At 35.6% G+C, this 21,134-nt stretch overlaps 1 protein-coding gene across 1 annotated transcript; it reads left to right on the top strand.

The window, feature by feature from the left end:
- Positions 1-13,282: 13,282 nt before the first annotated feature.
- LOC131074187 (L-type lectin-domain containing receptor kinase S.4) lies at positions 13,283-16,597 on the top strand. Its single transcript, XM_058010754.2, has 2 exons — positions 13,283-14,497; positions 15,430-16,597. The coding sequence occupies exons 1-2, from the start codon at positions 13,503-13,505 to the stop codon at positions 16,310-16,312; spliced, it is 1,878 nt and encodes a 625-aa protein (XP_057866737.2). The 5' UTR covers positions 13,283-13,502; the 3' UTR covers positions 16,313-16,597.
- The last annotated feature ends 4,537 nt before the right edge of the window (positions 16,598-21,134 follow it).

The raw sequence follows: 21,134 nt of genomic DNA, 5'->3' as shown, positions 1-21,134 counted from the left end.
TAGTTGCCCATTGAATAACTTATTATTCCCCTTCATTATCACATCCTTTTTGTGTCACTTATCAACCACTTAATATTCACCAAAACATTCTTCTCAAGATATGGCAACATCGTACTGAATCAGAAAATCAATTTCTTGACATCAATGATAAAATAATATTATTAATATAGTAATCATCCTTCTTCAATTATATCAATGATCTCCAACAACCTTCTCAATATCCTTATTGAAATGCCAACAATCTCCTTTTCTGTTGTAATGCCAACAATCTCCCCCTTTGGCATTGATGGCAAAACCAACTTGATTTGATTCAATTGATTCGGATTCTGATTGGTGTATAGACTTCTCCATTGCTGTGTAGATTTCTTCTGAAGTCTTCTCCCCCTACCATTAGTCTTCTCCATTTAGTATTCTCCCCCTTTGACAACAATGCCAAAAAGAAAAACTAATTTATGATTTCTTCCTTTGTGAAGTAATTTCCTTGCAGTCTCATTAATGGTTAGGGCATCTTTGTCTTCAATCACTTTTTCTTGTACAACTTTAGGCGACCTCCTAAAGTGTAAAGCAGCATCAACTTCATAGATAGTTATCCTTTAAATTCATAGAATTGATGGTTTCACCGAACTCTATCAGTGAGTACTAGATAGGGGTAGGACCCCTAACTGACTTCTGAGATACTCAAAAGTGTCCCTTGGTAGTGGCTTTGTGAAAATATATGTTATTTGTTCCTTTGAACTGATATATTCCATCACAACTTTCTTCTCTTGAACTTCTTCTTTGAGGTAATGATACTTTATAGAGATATGCTTTGTCTTAGAGTGCATTACCGGATTCTTTGAAATGTTAATGGCACCAGTATTATCATAGAATATAGTTACGGGCTTGGTAACTTTCTCATTCATACCTTCCAACAATTGTTTGATCCATGCTATATTGGTACAATTCAATGCTGCAACGACATATTCAACTTCAGTTGTTGACTCTGAAATGCATCCTTGTTTCTTGCTAAGCCAACTTACTAGTCTATCTCCCAAGAAGAAAGCTCCACCGCTTGTGCTTTTCCTATCATCAATGTTTCCTGCCCAATCAACATCAATATAGACTTTTAGGTCAAAAATATTCCCTTTTTGATATGCTAAGCCATAATCTTCAGTGCCTTTCAGGTATTTGAAAATTCTCTTGATTTTCGTCATATGTGTTTCTTTGGGATCTGCAGAAAATCTTGCAACTATACCTACTGCATGTGCTATATCTGGCTTTTTGTGAACCACATATTGCAGCTTTCCAATCATAGATAGGTAAAGTGTCTCATTAACAGATGCAGATTCATCACTCTTTGATAGTTTACAGTTGGTAGTCATAGGAGTACTTACAGGTTTAGAATCCTCCATTCCAAATTTCTTTAGGATTCCCTTTATATAATTGGATTGATTAATGAAAATCTCATTTTTCCTTTGTAGTATCTGTAAACCTATAAAATACTGCAATAATAAAGGGTGCTCAGTTAGAGCTACATGTTTAGCTATTTCTGATAGCTTACCCTATTAGGAGTATCAAGATCTGTTAGATCTACCTTGCTAAAGGATTTAACAACACTTAATCTAAATGTTGCACCTGGTTAGAGGCTTTACAATTTATAGACTTGGTTAGAGTCTTTTACCTTGTTAAAGGTTTCTCTTACAGTTTCAAAATATTACAATAAAATCATTACAAATATCTGCAACTTTACATCTGAAATGTTATAGTAGATTCTATGTGCTCAAATAAGATTATTTTGCTTATAGCATACCTCGGTAACCCATATAGTAACTAGGTAAACCCTTCTGTTTACTCTGTTCTTTGACTCTTCTCTGAAATCCTTCTTGGTGACGTTTATGTCTCTGTAATAGTCATAACACTTAGTGCTTTCACATGTCTTGCTTCATATATTTCTATATCTTCCTTTCTATCATACTACATGTGTATATCTGATCTCAATCCATGTTGTATAAATAGATCTCTTATGTCGATGATCCATTCATTGCTTCAATCTTACAAACATGTTTTATCAAATGAATAACCATGCAGAATATTTCATTGGTTAGATGACCTCGAAATCATACACAATCTTTAAGTGCAATTTCCAAGGTGATAACGGTTCTATGTTCCTCAATCTTGTAACACGTTTCCATATGTATGTCCAGGTTCAATGAATCTAGTAACACGTTTCACTCGGTGTGTCATCTTTGCTGCTCGGTAAACATGGAATGATACTCGGTAGACAGCTCAGTGCATACTAGGCTCTGTGACTAGTTTCTTCTATTACCGACTGCTCTGTGCATGCCGACCGTATATTTCGATAGAGTTAACCGACTAGAGTATATAGAATAAATTTGAACATAAGACTAATGGCAACCTTAGTAAGTAGGAACAATCTCCCCTTTTGACATTAGTTGAGATGTTTGACAAAAAACTACTTTCAAAGTTATAACTCAAAAATCTATATGCTTGCAAAATTTGACTAAACTGACAATATATACATCTGTCAATGAAATAGTATATTCAGATATACTCCCCTTATCAATATACTGTACAACACTCTGATTTTGCATGCTCGATGATCAATGTTCTGTGTGCTGCTCTTGTTCTTTGCTTACTGTTCTATTCACTGCACGGTATACTCTACTTACTCTGCTTGGTATACTCTGCTCTTGGATACTTTGCTCACTCTGCTCAATATACTCCCCCTGTATACTACACTCCTTTTGTTTGATACTATACTTTGAATACTATATCACTCCCCCTTTTTGATAAACATCATATTTTAGTTACCATTTGGTAGTGGCAACTGGTCAAAAATGGATTTGTACATTGTCCGTGCTTCGATGAGAGCAACAGAGAGTGCATTCTTTACACTATTCATTAAAGAATTTTGTGCTTGAATATCAGCCAATAATGAAATTAAGCCATCTAATGTGCTTCCCTCTTGTGTAGTAGATAGGTGAGTGGCTCGGTTAATCTGTTCTTGAACAGATGAAAGATGAGGAAGGAATAATGTCTGAAGTGTCATTATATCCATCTTGATCTTGTGTTCTTCATTTCTTAGGTCCAATTGTTGAGCCATGAGCTGTTGTAACTTTGTATAGAAATTATGAACTGAATTGGGCTCTGGGGTCAACTTATTTGAGAGATCGGTGATCTCTTTCTCAATTGCTTCAGTTTTATTTTTGATGTCTTTAATGAATAAAGAAAATGTACAGAGTTTCTGAAATAAATAAAGAATGTGCTTGAGTTGAGGGGACAACTCAGCAATAAATTTGACAAGTTTGACTTTGCCAATAGCTATAGCTTTCTGTACCTCTTCTATCATTTTTGCAGTGAGCTCTTTGTCATTAGCTTGCTCAAATATAAAGATGCATCTACTCTAGATGTCTCTATCTGACTGAGAAGTTCATCCAGTTGAATATGGATGGCTGCATCGGTTGACACTGTAGCTTCAGGTAGCATATATGATAATAGTGTCTTTACCTTCTGAAGTACTTTATTTTTCTTTTGTATGGCCATTTGTTTTTCTTGTTTGGCCTTTGCTTTGCATAGTTCACCGAAATCAATGAGTGCTTGCCCTTTTAATTTTGATATGTCAACATTGGGCAATACTATTGGTTTTGTCAAATCTACTTTGAAGCTATGCTTTTTCATCTTCTTTTCTTTAGATGTTCTTCTTGATTCCAGCTTGCTTTGATGATTCTCCTCTCTCGGTAGTATGAATTCCTTTCTCAGTAGAGTCTTTTCCTTTGTAACCGAGTCCTGCATCTTTGTTGGGTCATCTTGTATTCAGTTGCTCATCCAACATCTTTGATGCTTCATAACTCTTCTTCAGTGATTCTTTGGATTTCTTCTCTATTTCAAGTTCATTGGTCAACCTTGATACTTCAAGTTTCAATGCTTGATTCTCATCATCTTTTAGATTTGCTTCATGATGTGCATAACCTAGTTGATCTGACAGATTTTGTTGAATCCTAGTCAATCTTATGATTTCATCATTCTTTTCAGATACTAATGCTTCAAGTTTTTGTTTTTCTCTTTCTAGATCTCTAACTTTATCCTTGGTTGTCCTCAATGCATCAAGATTTTCAGTCATCTGTGTGCTGAAATGCTCATGTTCTCTTTTCATTGCTTTTAGTTGATCAGCCAGTGCTTTGTTCTTTTCTCTCAATACTTCAATCATTTCTTCAGTCTCTTCACACATACTATTCTCAGATGATGTCTCAATCTGTTCCACTAACTCTTGAGAGTCTTGCAAATCATCAGATAATCTTCTTCTCACTTTTAGAGATTTTTGCATTTGCCTTTGCATGTCTGCAATCACTTGATTAGCATGATCCAACTCTTCTTGCAGATACACAATCCTCTGAGATTGTTTATAGCTTCCATTGATAAGATCTTTCTCTTTAGGCAGTTAAACCCTTTTCCAAGATTGATGCTTTGATACCAATTGTTAAGCCCAACATGGAAAGCTAATGTACTGAGAGGGGAGGGGTGAATCAGTACTTCAAAACTTTTCTTCAACAATAACTTTACTGTTAAGCATAAACTGAATAGTGCATTAACATAATATAATGCTAAACTAAATAAATAACAATCATACATGATTCACTCCATAACACTTATATTTTGGTTACACAGAAACTCTTGGTTAAAGAGAAAAACTATGGTGGGGATGTCACCCACAACTTCACTACTGCAATAATAAAGGGTGCTCGGTTAGAGCTACATGTTTAGCTATTTCTGATAGCTTACCCTATTAGAAGTATCAAGATCTATTAGATCTACCTTGCTAAAGGATTTAACAACACTTAATCTAAATGCTGCACCTGGTTAGAGGCTTTACAATTTATATACTTGGTTAGAGTCTTTTACCTTGTTAAAGGTTTCTCTTACAGTTTCAAAATATTACAATAAAATCATTACAAATATCTGCAACTTTACATCTGAAATGTTATAGTAGATTCTATGTGCTCAAATAAGATTACCTTGCTTATAGCATACCTCGATAACCTATATAGTAACTCGGTAAACCCTTCTGTTTACTCTGTTCTTTGACTGTTCTCTGAAATCCTTCTCGGTGACCTTTGTGTCTCTGTAATAGTCATAACACTTAGTGCTTTCACATGTCTTGCTTCATATATTTCTATATCTTCCTTTCTATCATACTACATGTGTATATCTAATCTCAATCCATGTTGTATAAATAGATCTCTTATGTCGATGATCCATTCATTGCTTCAATCTTACAAACATGTTTTATCGAATGAATAACCATGCAAAGTATTTCATTGGTTAGATGACCTCGAAATCATACACAATCTTTAAGTGCAATTTCCAAGGTGATAACGGTTCTATGTTCCTCGATCTTGTAACACGTTTCCATATGTATGTCCAGGTTCAATGAATCTAGTAACACGTTTCACTCGATGTGTCATCTTTGTTGCTCGATAAACATGGAATGATACTCGGCAGACAGCTCGGTGCATACTGGGCTCTGTGACTAGTTTCTTCTATTACCGATTGCTCTGTGCATGCTGACTGAATATTTCGGTAGAGTTAACCGACTAGAGAATATAGAATAACTTTGAACATAAGACTAATGGCAACCTTAGTAAGCAGTAACAAGTACTTTCTTCATTTTCTTCATCAGCGTTCTTGGTAGGATTTCTCGGTTGAACATAAACAAATTCCTCATAATTTTCTAGTTCTTTGGAATTTCCTTCATCATTTCTTTATGAAAATTCATCAATTTTCACATTTGCACTTTCTACTATTTTGTTAGATGATTTTATCAGACATTTAAATGCTTTGCTTCTAGAAGAATAACCAAGAAATGTTCCTTCTTCACTTTTCTGATCAAACTTTCTATTTTTGTCATCTTTGTGAACATAACATCTACTTCCAAATATCTTAAAATAACTTACATTGGGTTTCTTATCATACCAGATTTCATATGGTGTCTTCAAAGTTCATTTCTTCAGTTGTACTCGGTTCCGAGTGTAAACTACAGTGCTGATTGCTTCTCTCCAAAATGTTTGAGGTACCCTCTTTTCTATCATCAAGGTTCTGGCACAATCTATAATTGATATGTTTCTTCTTTCAGCTATCCCATTTTGCTAAGGTGTTCTCAGTGTAGACACTTGTCTCTTTATACCATGATCATTGCAAAATAGATTAAATTCATCAAAAATGAATTCTCCTCCTCTATTAGATCTTAGACATTTCAACTGTCTTCCTGTTTCTTTTTCAACTCTAGCCTTATACCATTTCAACATTTGAAAGGCTTCTGATTTTTCTTTTAAAAACATAACTGACACCATTCTTGAGTAATCATCCACAAATAATATGAAGTATCTATCTCCATAATAACTTTGAACTTTCATAAGACCACAAAGATCAATGTGTACAAGATCTAAAATTCCTTTAGAGGTGCAGGACTTACTTGTAAAGCTTGACCTTGTCATCTTACCCATCTGGCATCCATGACATATTGCATTCTCTGGTTTTTCCAAGCTAGGTAGACCTCTCACTCGATGCTTCTTGCTTATTTTGATCAGGTTATCAAAATTTATATGACAAAACCTTTTATGCCATAACCAGGTATCATCTATTTTAGCATAAAGACAATTGTTCCTAGTTGAGTCAAGATGAAATGTATCACCTTTTGTTTATGTCCCGATAGCAGCTAGCTTTCCATGTCTGTCATGAACTTTGACACATCCCTTTTGAAATTCTATTCGGTATCCTGTATTGTTTAGCTGTGCTACACTCAACAAATTGTATTTCAAACCTTCAACCCAGTATACATCATCACATTTAGCATTGTCAAGAAGTGTTATGGATCCTTTACCTTTCACTGGACATGGTGCATCATTACCAAATCTTACATACCCTCCATCATAGTCTTCTAATTTAACAAACTTGTGTTTATCACCTGTCATGTGATGTGAGCATCCACTATCTATGATCCAAGAATCATTTTTATTTATGTGAGATATTAGGGCTTTTTCTTCATACCTTTCATCATCTGATCCATCTTTGATAGCCACATAAACAACCTCCTCTGTATCAGTTCCATCAGATTTATCATCGTTGGATTCCTCATAAGCTACTAGGCATGTCTTTCTATCTTTCCTTTTGAAGTCTCGGTGTCCTTTGTATTGGTTGTCTTTCTGTCTGTCATCTAGATATTCTCTCTTTTCACTGGATTCTTTGTCAGGACAGTTAGAAGCCATATGTCCTATTCTATCACAGTTAAAACATTTTAAAGGGAGCTTTCCTTTATACTTACCTTTTCCTCTCGGTAACCTTCTGGCTAATAATGCTTCAAACTCTTCTTTCTTTTTGATTTCTTCATATAGTTTGTGTACCTCTTCCATGTTTTTGCGAAATCTTTCACTTGCTCCACTGTGATTTCCTTCAGTATACTTATACATTCTATCATTGTAATCATCAGATTCACCAATATGAAAAGAACTAAATGCAGATTCAACTTTATTTACCGAAGACCCACTGCTATCAAAATTACTTAACTCAAATGCATGTAGCTTACCGATTGTAGCATCCAAAGAAACCGACATATTTGGTACAGACCTTAATTCATTGATTGCAGAGACTTGAATGGCATAAGTAGGTAGAAGTGTTCTAAGCAACTTACTTGTTACATCCTTTTCTTCAATAGTTCCCCCTGCTCCTTTGATTTGATTGACAGACTCCTTTAACCTTGTACTATATTGGGTTATGTTCTCACCTTCATTCATTCTCATGGATTCAAGTTGTCCTCTTAGACTATCTACTTTTGCTCTCTGAACATGTTCATCACCACCATACATAGATATGAGCTTAGTCCACATTGCTTTGGCATCATTGCAGCCTTCTAGGTCATTAAACTCTGAGTCGGTTAATGTAGATGTTATTTCAATCATAGCTTGAATATGTTCTTGCTTTGCCTTTATCTCTTCCATTGTCATCGGGTTGGTGTTGGGTGCTATGTAATCATTCTCCAGATAATATGTTGCATATTCTCCAATTCTTGATAAATGCAGCTTCATCCTTTTCTGCCATGTGGAGAAACTAGACTTGTTCAGCTTTGGTGCATCCCTTTTATACATCTTCGGATCTTTGCCTCAATTACCTTTAAACTTTTCTTCTAGAGTCCAAAGCTCTGATACCAATTGTTAGTTAAGATGAGAGGGGGGGGGGTGTGAATCATAAAAACTTAATCTTCAATATATTCAATAGATTCAACCTTGGTAGCTTTTATAGATATGCAACTATGATTGTAAGTCATTCAAACTCATAAATAGATACACTTAAAACATCATAACACATTTAACACCAGATTTAACGTGTAAACCCAAATAGGGAAAAATCACTGTGGGATTTTGGACCCACTAAGAAATATACCCTTCTAGAGTATGCTCGGTTAAAAGCTTATCCTATTAAAGATTACAAACACATTGCTAGATGTGACCCGGTTAAGGGATTTCCTTTAGACTTGTTAGAGTCTTGCACTTTGTTAGAAGTGACCTTGTCAAACGATTTCAAACACTCATTTAGATTGTTACCTTGCTAGAGGGTTTACAAATAAGACTATTAAGTCCACTCGGTCAAGAGATTTCCTGTCACTTACAAAATAAACAACAATAATAAAATATATCTGCAACTTCACATCTAAAATGTTAAAGCAGATTCTATTTTCTCAAAACAATCTTGTCATACAACTTATCTTGTCCCTTGTTGGGCTTCTTAATCTGTTCTTCAATCAGATCTTCAAGCTTTTGTGCTCGGTAAACATTACTGTAGCATCATTTTGCATACATTTGCCCGCATACATTGTTCATCAACAATTCCTTATTTATAAACAATTTCTAACCGCTTAATCTCCTTGATCACATTTCCCATGATCAATCTTAGCCATCAAATCTTCAAACTTGACCAGGTTCAATGTATCCTTCGATCTGAAAAATGTTTACCTTACCTTGGAACTTGTATTCCTTCCTTGGAACTTGTGCTAGGTTATTGCAATTCAATCTGTGTTGTAGATCTTCCTCTTGTGTTTTCCATGTCGTTGATCCTCAACAAACTTCATGCACAGCATACCAATCACTTATTCATCTCCAGCTCATCAGCATCTATTATTAAATAATGCTTTTATCCATCCAATGCGATCTATTATAACTCAGTTGTTACTCGGCATATACTGAACTTCACTCGGTAGACATTCTGCCTTCTTTAACTGATATCGATAACTTTAGGGTTTACCAACTAGGTACCTTAGGGTTTACCGACTAGGTTCTTTGCTCGGTGACATAGTATAGTATTAAACTTATAATCAACAACATATGTAGGATATCAAAACAATCAAAACAACATGATCTCATCATTATCTAACTCGGTAATAGTTGCCCATTGAATAACTTATTATTCCCCTTCATTATCACATCCTTTCTGTGTCACTTACCGACCACTTAATATTCACCAAAACATTCTTCTCAAGATATGGCAACATCATACTGAATCAGAAAATCAATTTCTTGACATCAATGACAAAATAATATTATTAAGATAATAATCATCCTTCTTCAGTTATATCAATGATCTTCAACAACCTTCTCAATATCCTTATTGAAATGCCAACAGTGAGATCTTTTCTTTCAAAATTCAAGCTTCCAAGAATTTAGAGTCTCAAGACTCTTCAAGCTATCCTTGAAATGGTTGTTCATCTCTAGTTATTTGAAATACGTTGTGATATGCATTTGAAGCCTTTGTGTTATTTGATGAATGACAACTACGCCCTCGTTGCTTTAATATTTTCATAGATAATGCATTTTGCCTATAGTAAATGTATGATTATTGTCTTATTCGTGTTTCTCCAGTTTCCTTTCATGAAATTTGAATCACGTTAAGTATTTACTCCTTCATTTTTCTTAAAGAAAGGATCTAGATTATACCATATTCATAAGAAATTTAAATCGGATTAATACTTTCACTTGACCTTTACACTACTCTCATAGACAGGATTTGGATATGGTACCTTATACCTTTGTCACTTCGTGTGCCCTATTCTCTTTCTAAGATGATGGATAAATAACATACTATTCTTGATTAAGTGGAATAAGTAGACTCTCTAACATTATTTCATGATATCTTTAAAGTGTTTTAAGAGCTTTGTGTTCATTAAGCCTTTCTTTTTCAAAATCTTTGGATTTGGGTTGTGATTTCTTCCTACCCTTTTCCCCCTTTAAAATTTGAAGAGCTAGCTTCTAAAATCTCGGAGGTCATTCCATAGGTCGCATCCTATCCCACACTTGTGAAACTTCCATACTACCCTGTTCTTAAGGTTAAAACCTTAATGGAGATCAAAACTAGCCGTCAAGTTCTTTCATGGATTATAAGCTTAGAAAATTGTTTCATAGGACTTATCTATGAAGGTACATGTCCATACCATCAAACTTAAGGATTTCTATTTTGGTTATGTTCAATTTTGATCCATGAAAAGATTGCCCTATCCCTTACTTTTATTTGTTGGTGTTGTATATGCCTAGGTAGTTAAGCTGGGGTAAAAATTTATACAATAGTTCTTATTGAAAACTATTCAAAACCTCATTTAAAGATGTTTCAAGCATGAAAATTAAATTATTAGGTTGTTAAAATTTTTCCTTGTTTGACATCTTGGTGGGAATTTTTCCTTGATTTTGGATGGTAGACAATAAAGAGAATCATTGGACTTGATATTTGTATGAAAGCTCTCCAATTTAAAAGATGGCATGACTTATAATGTGTTTATTGTTTAAACTCTAGGTTTATTATTAGGTATGCGAGTGAAGAACTTGAGGTAAGTTGTCACCATAAAGATTTAAAACAAGAGTTATAATTGAATATGGTGTTTCTCATTTGACCATTAAATTATGTAGAAATACTACTTTTTTTTAATTATAGCTTCTTTGAATATATTATTCTTTTAAAAATTCATTATTATTTTTTAATTGCTTCTAAGTTATGGTGAAAATTAAATTACTCCTACTTTGATACCACTTTTTAGGATTTTTTTTTGGGAATAATTATAAAAGACAATAAAATATTTATCCACTTGAAGGGTTGACCTTCAATGACTAAAATATAACAATATGAATTCAATTTTACAACTAATGATGGTTTAGGAGAGCCTTTTTCTTCCTTATGTATATCATAATTAGATAGACGCACCCCTTTATCTTAGTTAAGTCATTCCAAGGAAATAAATAGAGATATCAAGCATCCCACACGTGTTTAACCTTATTATTATACATGGGATGGGTGTGATCAAAATTGGAGGATTATTCTTTTGAATGCAATAGATGTCCTCTAATTGTTATGTGATAGAAGCGATTGAACATGTGATTTTAGATGATGTATATTTAATTCTTGGATTTAAAAAATAAATGAATGTCTTTTTCTACATAAGCATAACACCAAATTGTACAAGGTACACAGTTACTTTAAGACCAATGTCTAAGATGAGGCTAATCAACTAGACATTTAATCTATAGTTTTTGCATTTAAATAGATTAAGATCATGATTGTGATGATATGACCTTGCATTAAGGTTAAGCTTCCCACATGTGTTAATCTTATTATTATACATGGGATGAGTGTGATCAAAATGGAAGGATTATTCTTTTGAATGCAATAAATGTCCCCAAGTATTGTTATTTGATAGAAGCATTTGAATGTGTGATTTTAGATGATAGATATTCAATTCTTGGATTTAAAAAATAAATGATTGTCTTTTTCTACATAAGCATAACACCAAATTGTAAAAGGTTTGTACAAAGTTAGCCTAAGACCAAACTCTAAGATAAGGCTAATCAACTAGACATTTGATTTCAAGTTTTTGCATTTAAATAGGTCAAGATCATGGTTGTGATGATATGACCTTGCACTTGTAGAAATGGCTTTGAGTCGAATAAAGTGGTCAAATTTGTACTCAATATGATTAGATTATGAATATAATTGAATTAATGATCACATTGAAATAAATAAGCGAGCTAAATTAGAATTACATAAATATTAACATAAGACTAAATACAAACAAGAGCAAATACATAGATACATCTTTATGTTAAAATATATAGTTTATAATTAAGTAGGTATGGGAAGAGCACTGGTTACCGTTCTTGTTCCAATAACCGTGCACTCCTTGTGCACCCAACCTCCTAGCTACTAACTTTAAAGAAACATAAAAAACAATAACTAAAATTCCATTAATAAATTTCACATGTACCAATACCTGCTCACTTTTTTAGCTTTTTTCGCTCCATGATCGACCCATCTGTGTACAACTACTGGGGCATTTGTACATAACTATTGGGTCATTTGTGCATAAGTATTGGCAATGAATTGCACGATTATTCGAGCATCTTTAAGTAGGTATCGAGTGACACTTTGAAATGTTTACTTGTAGACCGTTGCACACATAACATATCCCACACCGTGCGTCGTTACTACCCAAAAGCCATAACAATAGCTATACGCAGTTAAGTCGCATACAAAGACAACCAAAAACACCATTAAATATGAGGCATGACTTCGTGGGGCTCTCATTGGGGGATGCATGGGATAACCCTGACATCGTTGAACACCCTTGCTAGTGTCTTTGCCCTAGAGAGCATAGATGCCCAACCTTTCTTCTTACTATTTAAGGTGGGCCCTACAATTATTATTTAAGAGGTGAGTCTTTCTCAGCCCACCCAACCCAACAACTAAAAAGGGGCAAACTGATTAATAAGGAGCCTCGAATAAGCTAGAATAAGCAATAGTTGTTTCTTAAGATTCATTAATCAATTCTATATGCCTATGGAGAAGCCCCACCTCGAAGAATTGAAAAACTTGTTGAAATTTAATGTATTGTTTAGAAGGAATTGTCTAGCTACCCGACAAAAATATACTAACAGCCGTGTTGAATACACGACTTCTAATATATTTTTGTTGACTTTTAAAATCTATGAATACACGAAGCTAGCTATAACATTACGCTTCCCTAGATGAAAGGGGGGTGTACCATACCAGAATTGAAATCTGGTTGAAATTATCAATGCAGACAAAACTCTAGGGTCCCCCTCCGCGTAAACCGCAACATCATTTCAATTGCCAAGTTCGTTCCAAAGTTGCTTTTTGCCTTTCCACGTCATCCTCTGAGTAAAAGACTGGGAAGCGAGAGCGACTCTTTCCAAGACTGGAAAACCAGAGCCACTACTTCCAATACCAATCCTACTTGGTTGATTTTTTTTCTTTACAAATCGTGAAATTTACAAGAAACGTGACACGTTTCAAACCAATTTTACTGTTTCCTCTTTGAAGAATGCGGAAAACGATTATCACACGGTCTTTTAAAATAGGCCGCTAAGCAATCGTAAAACAACAGAGCATTCAGTCATTCATTCACTCCTAATTTCCTGCAGAAAAACCCTCGTTCAGGGAAGGAAAAGAAAGGTATGAGCTTTATTCGGAGCCTCATAATTCTGTCCCTGCTACTTTTGGCTGAAGGCAGTGCGTTCGTCTATAATGGCTTCCGCAGCAGCACTTTAAAGCTGGGTGGATCAGCCAGAATTCTGAAATCGGGGGTCCTGCAGATCACGAACAAAACCCAAGTTGTGCTGGGCCACGCATTCCATTCGTCCCCAATCCACCTGAACAACCAGAGCTTTTCATTCAGCACAACCTTCGTCTTTTCCATCCGCCCGCAGTATCCAGACCAGGGCGGCCATGGTTTCGCCTTCGCTGTGACCCCTTTCCCCGACCTGCCCGGCGCTTTTCCCATAGAATACTTGGGCTTACTGAACAACTCCACTATAGGCAAAAAATCCAATCATTTATTCGCTGTAGAATTCGACACAGTGGAGAATGCGTCTCCGTTCAAGGACCCAAATAGCAACCACATTGGAATCGACATCAATACGCTTATTTCCAATGTTTCTGCAAATCCTGAACTGGACCTCAAAAGTGGGCAAAACATTCAGGCCTGGATAGACGTCCGCCCCGCTGGGTCATTTCACAGAGTCCGCGTTTTCCTTGCTCTTTCTGGCGAATCAAAGCCCAGGCGCCCTCTTTTGTCTGCCGCCATTGATCTCAGAGGCGTGGTACAAGATAATGTGTATGTGGGTTTCTCTGCGTCCACAGGGCTCTTGTCCAGTGCTCACTTGATTCTGGGCTGGAGTTTTTCCACAAATGGCTCTGCGGCTGAGTTAGAGTTGCCGAATTTTGGAACAGGGGAAAGAGGAGCCACGCGTGTGGTTATTATTGTTTCGTCTGTGGGTTTTGCAATGGTGGTTTGTTTGATCATGTTGTCTTTGTTCATGAGGAGGAGATTAGCGCGGTTCGATCAGTGGGCTGAGTGCGGGCCCAGGAAGTTTACATACAGTGAGCTCAAGGATGCTACCAAGAATTTCAAGGAGCTGCTGGGCTCTGGGGGATTCGGCAAAGTGTACAGGTAATTGATTCATACCACAGAAAATCCCACTGCTTTTTCTTTTTGGCCTTTGATTCTCTCCTCAAGGGGAGGATTTGAAGGATATGAATTTTTGCAGATCAGTATAGATTATTTTCTTTGAATTTGTATAGATTTTTAAATTTGATTGGTATATTTTTTGAGCATCAGTCTCTGAAATCATATTACGCGATCCAATATCAAAGTGATGAGATTGAGTTATCATGGAATATGATCTGGAATGTTGATGCTGAAAACAGTTACACAATCAAATCCAATCAAATCTGAATTTCAAATCTGAACTGGAATGTTGATGCTGAAAACAGTTACACAATCAAATCTGAATTTCAAATCTGAAAATCTATGCACATTGGTTTCAAGAAACTATTAAATATAAAATTCAAATCTGAAATTTATGCACATTGATTTTAAAAAAGACTACCAGATATAGAATTTAAGTCTAATAAAACTCTATCCACATTGATTTCAAAAAACTACCAACTATAGAATTCTCTCATCCGTCAAAGACATCAAGAGTCATGGGGGAGAAGACCCAGTCATAACAAAGACATCAAATTTGATGACGAGGCATAGCAAGGCATCACACATTACAAAGTATCAAATCTGATGATGAAAATTTCAAACCCTAAGTTTAAGCAGTCAATAAATGGAAGAAGATATTAAATTTTGAGAACTATTGAACATTGATATATTGGATTTTGAGGGGTGCTAAGTTAAGTTGCACTAGATCCTCTCCCTTAAAAGAAAAAATAAAATATTTCTGAATTAGACGATATGAATTTTTTAATTAACATTTAAAATGGCACGGATGAAATGATAAAAAATGGAGACTTGTGCAACAGAATGTGGAATTTTATGTTTTTTTTAAGATAAATTTATTTTCAAGTAGGTAGCCTAACAAAATGTTACATCAGGGGCGTGCTAAACGACGGGCAAGAGGTGGCAGTGAAACGGGTCTCACAGGACTCAAGGCAGGGAATGCGGGAATTCCTAGCAGAGATCTTGACAATTGGGCGTCTCCGCCACCGCAATCTGATGAGACTGCACGGCTACTGCCGCCAGCAGAGGAAATCAGAGCTCCTACTGGTCTACGAGTACATGCCCAATGCAAGCCTGGACAAGAAGCTCTTCTATGACGGTGGGCTGAGCTGGGAACAGAGATTCACCATTCTGAAGGGTGTGGCATCTGCATTGCTCTATCTCCATGAGGAATGGGAACAGCAGGTAATCCACAGAGACGTCAAAGCAAGCAATGTTCTTTTGGACGGAAAGCTCAATGCACGCCTTGGGGACTTCGGACTGGCTCGCCTGTACGACCATGGCAAAAACCCCCAAACGACCAGAGCAGTTGGAACATTGGGCTATGTTGCACCAGAAGTCATGCGAACGGGAAAACCCACCACAAGCTCTGATGTTTACAGTTATGGTTCCCTGTTGTTAGAGACTGTGTGTGGAAGGCGCCCAGTGGAGCCGAGGCGTTGTGAGGAAGAGATGGTTTTGGTGGAATGGGTGTGGAGTTTTCAGGTGCGCGGGGAGATTTTGTCGGTTGCAGATCCCAGATTGTTGTTTGCCAGTGGGCACAGCGATTGCATGGCGGAAGAAATGGAATTGGTTTTGAAATTGGGTTTGCTGTGTTTGCATGTTTTGCCTGAACGACGGCCTTGCATGCGCCAGGTTGTGCAGATTTTGAACAAGGATGTGCCGCTTCCTCCATTGCCGCCTCAGATGCCTACTATAGAGCATCCTCCGCCGCCACTAAGTTTTAATTATTGTTTACCAAAACGTGTGGATTCGTAGTCACTGTAATGGGATTCAGGGATCGAGGGTATTTTCTTCTATTCTGTTTTGAGTCGGGGAAATTGGAATCGGCCTCCTCCAACCATTTGAAGTTTTCATGGTGAAAACTGGTCTTGAATGGTTGGATTGTATCATGGAAAGGAGAGAGTAGGATCTCTGGTTTTGCTGCTGTACAGATTGATTGTAAGTTCGAATTTTGTACAGGGTTGCTTTTTGAATTTCGACAAATTTGTAAGTAATATCATAAACTCTCAGCGAATCCAGACCCAAGGTTTCTCTTCGTTAGGGCCGATTTTTTTTTAAACGTTGGCATAAGCAAAGTAACAGTTACAGTTATAGCAACAACGTCAAATCAGACGGAATCTTTAATGATTCATGCCTAAAACAGAATTTTAAAAGAACATTAGGGCGGATTTTCCTTATAATGTTGGAATAGGCAAAGACAAACAAAAACAGTTACAACAACATAAATCCAAACCCGAGGTTTCTTTGTGTTCAGGGTGGTTTTTTGGTAAAATGTTGGAATGGGCAAAATACAAAGAACAAGTGTCACCCATTGGCGAGTACTTGCCATCATAGTATTATAATAAAAATATTAACAATAGGACTTATATCATCTTTGCAATAGGGTGAGCACAAGAGAGAGGTTGAGATAGGGCTAGAAAGAGGGATATATATAGGGGTAAGAGTGAGAGAGAGATTGGTAAAGAGATAGAGAAGAAGATGAAGATATAGATGGAGTCAAAGATAGAGATGGAGAGTGGGGAGAGGAAGATGGAGAGAAGGAGAGAGGTATGAGAGAGACAGAGAGAGGGGAGATGAATATATAGATATTGAAGAGAAAAATAAACAGTTGGAGAGAGATGAAGATATTGAAAGATAAAGATAGAGATAGGAAGTGATATATAAAGAGAGGAAGAGATATAGTGGTAGAGAGAGATAGAGATAGAGGGATAGATGAAATACGTGATAGGGAGAGATAGATATAGAGAAGAAAAGAGATATGGATATAGAGGTCCAAAAAGAGGGAGAATGAGAGACAGATGGATGGATAGAAGGAGACATGTCTAGAGATGAGGGGGAGAGATTATACAGAGGGGAAGAGGGAGAGAGATAAATAAATGGACAAATAGAACTGGAGAGAGGGTGAGCGAAGTACAAGACATAGATATATATTGGAAGAGAAAGAGAGAGATATAGAGATATAAATGAAGAAAACGGGAGAGAGGTAGAGATCTCAAGAGATAAATAGGGGGATAGGGAGGGAATGATGGAGGGAGAGATGGGGAGAAATAGAGAGGGTAAGATAAAGAGAGGGATGGCACAAAGAGAGAGTGGAGGAAATTGATATAGATAGAGAAAAATATAGATAGATAGAGAGTGATAAAGAGATATAGAGATATATGTATAGAAAGAGATAAATAGACCAGTTGAAAAGAGATGGAGAGAAATATAGAAAAAGATATATTGTGAAAGAGATATGGAGCAAATGAGGGAGAGGGGGGGCAAGAGTGAGAGAAGGAGTTGACAATGACAAGTAATAGAGAAAGAAAGGTTTAGACTTTTGAGAGGGGGAAAGAGATAAAGAGGGGGAAAGATAGAGATAGAGAGATAGAGAGAGGGGGGGAGAAACATAGAGTGTGTGTATATACATTAGAGAGTAGAAGTAGAGAAATATTAAAAAGAGGGAGTGATGGGGAGATAGAGAGAGATAAGCGATATATAAAGAGAGGAAATATAACTTGTAAAATATAGAGGCGGTGAGCAAGAAGGAGAGATGGAAGGAGAGAAAAAGGGGGAGAGGTAGAAATAGAGATAGAAAAATGGTGAGAATTAAAGAGGGGGAGATAGAGAGATAGAAAGATAAAGATATAGGAAGTGATATATGGAAAGGTAGAGAGGGATAGGGAGAGAGTGAGAGAGTGAGAGAGATGAAGGAATATGAGTGTATAATATCTAGAGATGGTGAGATAAAATAGAGATAGGGAGGGAGAAATAGGTTGGAGTGTGTGTTTGTGTGAGTGAGAGAGATATAGATAAAGATAAGGAGAGAGTAAGACAAAATGTGTGAGAGTAAAAGATATATAAAAATAGATATAAAGAGGAAGAAAGATATAGAAAAAAATAGAGAGGGGGGGAGAGGGAGAGATATGATATAGAAGTAGAGAGATATAAAAAGAGGGAGTGAGAAGGAGAGAGAGAGATGGATAGAGAGAGGGAGAGATAGAGAGTTAGATAGAGTGGGAATGATAGAAGGGGAAACGAGAGAGATATAGGGAGAGGTAAGGAGATATAGATAAATGAGAGAGACAAAGATAGAGATAATAATCAAATTACATGCTACCATCATCATAACTCCCCAAGGGCATATGATATCCTTAAATTATTGACATGAAATGAGTAATCAAAAGTTAGTTACTCTTTCTTTCTCTCTCGCTCTAAACATTTAATTTAGGTGTTAAGTTGAAATTTATTTTATTATATAGATTAGAATAAAATTCAAATATAATTATTCTATAATAAATAAAATTTAAATAAGACAAAATGTATAAATTCTAATATCTTTTAATTATTATTTGTAATTCCATTAAAAAACACAAATAATTAGAATACAATTTTAACTTTATAAAAAATCAAAAGTGGAAAAATTAGAATAAATAAATAAATAATGGAATATCTAATATAAAAAGATAATATTAAAAGAAAATACTAAGAAAATAAATATTTTAATTCAAAATATAATTATTCTATCATTATTAAAATTTTAATAAGACAAATAATTATAGATTAAATTAAAATAATTTTTAATTATTATACAAAGACAAATAATTAAAATAAATTTCAAACTTAATGAAAAATTAACTCCTAATAAATGATATTAAAATTTATATTTTATATTTTATATTATAAAAGATCTCTTTTTTTAAATTAATAAAATTTAAGTGATTAATTTTATAGTCTTCATTCTTCTCCCTAATTTTAAACCATTTTCAATAATTAGACATTGTTTACGGTGAAAATGGATACAACAATGATAATATTGAAAGACCAAATGAATTCAACCACAAAACCCTAGCCTAACAACAACAAAGATCCACCATAACATATGAAGATTACCTAAGACAATGTGAATCAAATGAAATCATAAAGATTATACCATCACATGTCCAATAGGGTTTGGATCTCTATTTTTCCTATCTCCATTGATCTTGCTTGATATATTTGCTCTGAGATTTTATGTGCACAAGAGCTCAACAAAGAATGGAAATGTGGTTGCAAGTAGGATCGCATATGAAAGTGCAAAGCGTAGTGTAGTCAATTGATCAAGTAGTTAGTTAGGGTTTTGATAATGAAGGAAGTATCTCCTTATATAGAAGACACCATAAGAAATGGAGGGATAAGATTGAGAGGTGTAAAAGGAGGTCGGCTATGATTAGAGGGTAGGTAGAGAAAATAATAAAATAATGAAAGGGGTAAGTAGTGTAGGAATTAAGAGATGAATGACATGTGTCATGGGTAGAAAAGGTTAATGAATTAATTAAATAAATAAAGATTTATTTAATTAATAGAAGAAGTGGGATAATTAAATAAATAAAATATTTATTTAATTTAAGAAAATGATAATTTAAATAAATAAATGTATTTATTTAAATGAGAAATAAGGCTAGAAGAGGATAAATGAATGAATTAAATAAATAAGAATTTATTTTAATTAATAGAAGAATTAGGCTAAAGTAATTAAATAAATAAAATATTTATTAAATTAGACATGACAATTTTAGGTGTCTACATTTTGCCCCTTTTTAAGACAATGCGGCTTGTCGCGTTGTTTCAAAGAAGATAATATGAACTAATACAAAGTTGCCCCAAGATGGGAATGATATGCCCCCTCGAGAGATTGGATGAAAATGTCTGGAAAGATCGCAGACAATCTCTCGATAAGAAAGAATGGCTACAATGGACTGACCGGATAGGATAGAGTGACAGAGTCACGAGATAATGAAGACTGACTCGAGAAATGAGGGCTAGGGTAGTCTATAAGATAGACCACGAGAGAAATACATCCTCATTGTCATCCACACATCCAAGAGATTAGAGTGCAGAGCGAAATAGAGCAATAGCAGTCAGCAGTGATGGCAATGGTTCACAGATTCGATCGTGTTCACCGATTTCAGAGGCCAGCAGAGGCAGGAGAGCCGGTGAGTACCACAAAACCTCCTTGTACTTTGTTGTATTAATTGTTGTCGTTAATGCATGTCAAGTAGAGCAATAAATGAGCTTTAGGATAATGTCAAAAAGTGTAAAAAATGTAGAGGCGCGTCTATGTTAGTGCCAGGTGCATTTGGGTTGACTAGGTGCATCTGCATTTGTGCGTTTGGGTCTCTAAGGTGTGTCTGTGTAGAGCATAGGGATGTCTGTGTATTTCAGGCACGTCTGTGTAGAGAAAGCACGTTTATGCAGGCTCTAAGCGCGTTTGTGCAATGAAAGCACGTTTATGTTGTCAAGGACAAATCGACAATTCTGTGATGAACATACGTTGTCGATTGGATATGCTGCTGAGAGGATTCACTCTAGCATGTCCTCTAGGGAAGATGTAGGATAGGTCGAGACACTTTGTGATGAATAGTGAGTACCAAGACATAGTACTGTGTGATGAATAGGGAGTACTAAAATATGAGAAGCACTTTGTGATGAACAGTGAGTGCAAATGTTAGCAGCACTTTGTGATAAACAGTGAGTGCAAAACATGTAGTACTTTGTGATGAATAGGGAGTACCACTAGGATAATCAACAACACTTTGTGATGAACAGTGAGTGTCAC

This window comes from Cryptomeria japonica, chromosome 8, assembly GCF_030272615.1.
Source record: "Cryptomeria japonica chromosome 8, Sugi_1.0, whole genome shotgun sequence".
In the NCBI taxonomy this organism is placed as follows: Eukaryota; Viridiplantae; Streptophyta; class Pinopsida; order Cupressales; family Cupressaceae; genus Cryptomeria; species Cryptomeria japonica.
The sequence above is the reverse complement of the archived record's forward strand: the minus strand, read 5'-3'. Positions and strand labels throughout refer to the sequence as shown.